The following is a 4,839-nucleotide window of genomic DNA, read 5'->3' as shown; positions in this document are numbered from 1 at the left end:
ATCAAGTGGAGGCGGTAAAGGACATCTGGGATCGCTGGATGGAAACAGAGAAAATCCATATTTCCACCGTTTTGTCTTTCTTGCTTAAACCACACTGATCGAAACATCAATGGGGCCCTGGTATTGTAAGTGCTTGCAAATACGCAGCTAAATTCTGGCTTCGGGTGTATACCAGTCGTGGTGACGATTGCTTTGGTATAGGGAGAGGGAGAGAGAGCTTGAATTGGCCATAGAGTATGGGCCATGTCAAAGAAAGGCTGTTGAATTATTCACATTGTAAGTATACCATCAACTGCAGATTCTTGTGAGAAGTTTTGTCGACGGTATAGCTTGGTTAGGATTGATCGAGTACTTCGGATAACTGGTCAGCCTTGGACTACAGGCAAAGACCCGCCCCTTTCCATTAAGCCAGGCGGGGTCAGCTGAGGCGAGAAATGAGACTCCCGCCAACCCTCTGGAGAGTTTAGCGTGAGGCGATGCCACGGTCGGGAACGTTAGAACGGCGCCGTCAGATGACACCGGGAGAAGCGAGGAATGACACACGCGAGGACTCGAGTCATATGGCAAACGGAAAAGATGGCAGAACGACCTGTACACGACACATGGACACTCGATATTCGAGAGAGATGTAGCCTTCAGAAATCTAGGCTTTAACTCTGTGTCCTCGGCGTTATCTCTTTCCAAAGAGTTGGAGAGCTAATATTTGATTCGGCAGTACCATGGATATGCTATCATTTGCAAGGCAAACGTCTTTATCGTCAATGAACAGCTTCCTTCGTACTACTGACGAAAATGATCGTGATAGTCGGTTTGAAGTTAATTATCTTTGACTCGACGTGAGGGGGTGATGACGTGGATGAAATTTGGATTATACCTCTTGAATTCAATCTCATTCCACTGTATAGTTGTGTCAAGGAACTTTGACTCTGGGATATTTTCTCACTAGACGCAAGCTCAATGGAAACCTTATTCCCAGTTGATTCTGGAGTCTTGGGAGGTGCGGAGAAAATGACGTAAAAGTTCCCTCTCTGTGACAATTTGGACAGACGCACCTTCGTTGCAGACTTAGTATTTCTGATTGGATAAACTCCAATTACAATCATTCCTGACGGATTATCGCTAATTGTTCTGCGGATTTTTGCTTCGGAATGACGAACTTTTTCGGCATAAAACCTTGCGATATAACTACTTGACGGCTCCACTCTCACCTTTCATCATCGCTGCTGGTGTCAACGCTTTAAGCTGGGTCCCATTTTGTGTTGAATTAATCGGTGAATTCTCGTTGAACCGTAAGGTAAACAAGTTAGTATTTCAATGGCTCAGGTTGTGATACTTGACATGGAAGCGGTGGAAGCAGAGAGTGAGTGGTCGCGCTCGAATTGGGGGAACTTAAGCGGCGCGATATCGACGGATGGTAGCAACGGCACCGCTGATTTCACGCCACATTCTACGTACATTGGTTTTAATGTGACGGAAAAATGGATTCTAACGGCGTTACTATCAGTGGTCATTTTGTTTACCGCCACCGGGAATTTGTTGACGATTGTGTCTGTTATACGAGACAAGTCCTTACACTCAGTGAGCTATGCTTACATCGCTAGCTTAGCCTTTGCGGATTTGATCGTGGCATCGATCGTTATGCCGTTCTCTATGCTGTACATCATCACCTTCGACAGTGTTTGGGTTTTCGGCTCGGTGCTCTGCGACTTGTGGCAATTCATGGATTACGTAGGCTGCACAGCTTCCCTTACAAACTTGTGCGCCATCGCCCTGGACCGTTACCAGACCGTTTCCCAGCCGTTGAGGGCGATAAGGACGCGCACCCGGGGCAGAGTGGCCTTAACTCTCTCTATCACCTGGTTATTGCCTGTGGTTCACTGGATAGTATTTATTTCCGTGCTGCGTTCTTTGAACGGATTTCCTCCTCCGAATAAATGTTCCTTAGAATGGAGGCCGCATTTCCTAGTTTTGATTGCTTCCTCAGTGATAATTTACGTCCCAATTGTGACGACGCTGGCGTTGTTTGTGCTCATATTTGTTTCGCTGCGACGCCATGCAGTGAGGCTGACGCGACGCTTGTGTCGTCGCTCTTTCCAATTAGATCCACCCTGCGCCAGCGATCCAGCAGCGCCAATTCTGGAAAAAAGAATAAGTACAGGAAGTGACGGTTCGACAGAAACACCATCTTCTGGCGCCACCAGAGAAGAAAACGAAACGAGGCATTGTTGTGGATTATCGTCCTCTCGCGAAAAAGGAAATGAGACGCGGGATTTAGATGTTTTATCGGACAGAACAGAGTCAGGATCCGATGATGTGTTTATGTTCATATTCTGTGACTCCAGATGGGAGTACGTTAGTTACAGAACAGTTGCTACCAACACTTCCCCTCAAATGCCTCATAGACGCCAGTACAAAGATGTGGCAACGAACACGTCTCCAAAGTTGCCATTGAGGTACCGACCACTGGAGTCGCCGCCATTAGCAAGGGCAAAAAGTGAACCTAGTCTTTTACAAGTGGTGCCAGCGTTGAAAAATATTGACAGAACTCATTCCATTTTGCCAAAGTCGGTTTGGGAAGTGAGACAACTTCAAACCGGCGATAAGAACAAATGGCAAAACCGTCTGAAATTCGAACCGAAGTACTCTGCTGCTGTTCAGAAAGCCAGATTCACTAACCATGCCGGACGCATACGGAAACGACGCTTGGAATCTGTGCGTCTTGCGCAGCAAATCCGCGCAGCCCGGAACTTGGCGGTGCTGATGGCGTTTCTCGTGCTGTGCTGGATGCCGTTCTCCATCATGTGGCCGATACACGCCTACTGCCCGAGCTGTCTTACTCCGAAAGTGTACAATCTCAGTTTCTGGATAAACTACCTCAACTCTTCCATGAACCCCATCATTTACTGCTTGTGTAACCCGAACATTAGAAATGCTTTTAGACGGCTATTAAAGCGAGCTTAGCTGCATAGTGTACCCTGGAAGTGCGCTTAAGGAAAGAAAAGTTGTTCAAATTATTAATATTTAACTTAAAATGATGTTTGAATGTATTAATTATTTGTATAGAATGACATTTTTGTACAGAATGACATTTTTTCGGAGAATTTGGCCACTGCAATATTCAATTAGTCCGTCTTGACAAAACTTCTCATCAGTTTTGTTTGTAGCTGTCTAAGATTTTTACTATGACTTTATAGCTTATACAAGAGATGTATACTGTTGCCGGAATATTTGTATATTCCCTGTTAACTTTAAAGGATGATAGACAGGAACGGCAAGGTTTCGTCTTGGTTAACATAGAAAACTTCCGTTAAACGTATAAGCTGACCAATGGACAAGCCAGATGTACCTTTCTCCGTTGTCAGTCTGTATACCGGATGAGCGCCTTATGTCCTGGTGGCGACGCCTATAGTCGGGCCTGCCAGTGGTACAGGTTAATTTGATTATTGTTATTGTTTTTGATCAATAATTTTGCTGTGCTTTTTCAAGCTAATACAAAAGAATCAAAGGATTCTTGAAGAAGTGGCGAATGTAATTAGATCATGCTAGACTATCAAGGCACCATGGTAAAATAAATCTTGGACCCGAGTTTTGTACTCATTCATACTTTACTGTGATACTGCTATTTGCACGTAAAGAAAATATTTAATGCACAAGCCTTGTGACGACACATCAGGTTTTTGTATTTTTACACAATTAGGGAGTGTGTTGTACTGGCGAGGAATCCCAGGAACCTTCCAGAGGATCATATTTCCACCCTGCTGTAAATTCTGTTCTTTACTGTTAATTATAATTTAGTTATAACGGTTTCGAAATATACACGACGCCTTCGTATAGGAGAAATATTCTTGAGTACGTCGTAATCCACCAATCAAATAAATAAATACACACGAAGTTTGACAATACATTTTCCTTTTAACACATTTAATGAACAAGACATTCTGAGCGCAAAGATATAATTTCTGTATGGTGTTTTTAGCTATTGTACTCTCTAGCAAATGTGAAACTGCTGGAACTCTTAATTTTTTTGCTTCAAAATGGCAAAACTTTGAAATACATAGGCTATTTTGCTACAACAGTTTTATATGTTCGTAGGGTAATGTGTACATGATTAGATAACGTGTAACGTCATCAGACATCAGGTTGTGATGATGATGATGATGATGACGACGACGACGACGACGACGACGACGACGACGACGACGATGATGATGTTGTAACGTGTAACGTCATCAGACTTCAGCTGTGATGATTATTATGATGGCGACTATAATGATAATGACGACGTAACGTGTGACGTAATCCGGCGTCAGGCTGTATTATGATGATGATGATGATGATGATGGTGGTGATGGTGGTGGTGGTGGTGTGGACATGATGGTGGTGGTGATGGTGATGGTGGTGGTGGTGGTGGTGGTGGTGGTGGTGGTGGTGGTGGTGGTGGTGGTGGTGGTGGTGGTGGTGATGATGATGATGATGATGATGATGATGATGATGATGGTGGTGGTGGTGGTGGTGGTGGTGATGATGATGATGATGATGATGATGATGATGATGATGATGATGATGATGATGATGATGATGATGATGATGATGATGATGTAACATGTGACATCATCATGATTATTATGTATTAAAATGAACATAGTTTCTTACTCTTTTAACTTTGTTGTTTCTGGTCTTGCTCTCTTTTAATCACTTTTTAAATCGGTCGTGCTTTACACCCGATGAAACAAAAGAAGGTTCTGGAAAGCAGAAGACAAAGTTGATTCTGATTACTGAATAGCATGTATACTGGATTAATTACGAGGGTCTTTGTGCTTTTCAAAACAGAACTCTTGC

The 4,839-nt window shown here is 43.6% G+C and overlaps 1 protein-coding gene across 1 annotated transcript; it reads left to right on the top strand.

Annotated features, from left to right (window-relative positions):
* Positions 1 to 381: 381 nt before the first annotated feature.
* Positions 382 to 4,168, top strand: LOC135480495 (probable G-protein coupled receptor No18). The gene has a single exon (XM_064760337.1). The coding sequence runs from the start codon at positions 1,315 to 1,317 to the stop codon at positions 2,959 to 2,961; it is 1,647 nt and encodes a 548-aa protein (XP_064616407.1). The 5' UTR covers positions 382 to 1,314; the 3' UTR covers positions 2,962 to 4,168.
* Positions 4,169 to 4,839: the final 671 nt, after the last annotated feature.

Source organism: Liolophura sinensis, chromosome 13, assembly GCF_032854445.1.
Source record: "Liolophura sinensis isolate JHLJ2023 chromosome 13, CUHK_Ljap_v2, whole genome shotgun sequence".
Classification (NCBI taxonomy): Eukaryota; Metazoa; Mollusca; class Polyplacophora; order Chitonida; family Chitonidae; genus Liolophura; species Liolophura sinensis.
Note: the sequence above shows the minus strand (reverse complement) of the source record. Positions and strands in the feature narration are given on the sequence as shown.

Bases quoted from the DNA above. Each gene is read 5' to 3' on its own strand.
- LOC135480495 (XM_064760337.1), top strand. From the start codon at position 1,315: ATGGCTCAGGTTGTGATACTTGACATGGAAGCGGTGGAAGCAGAGAGT.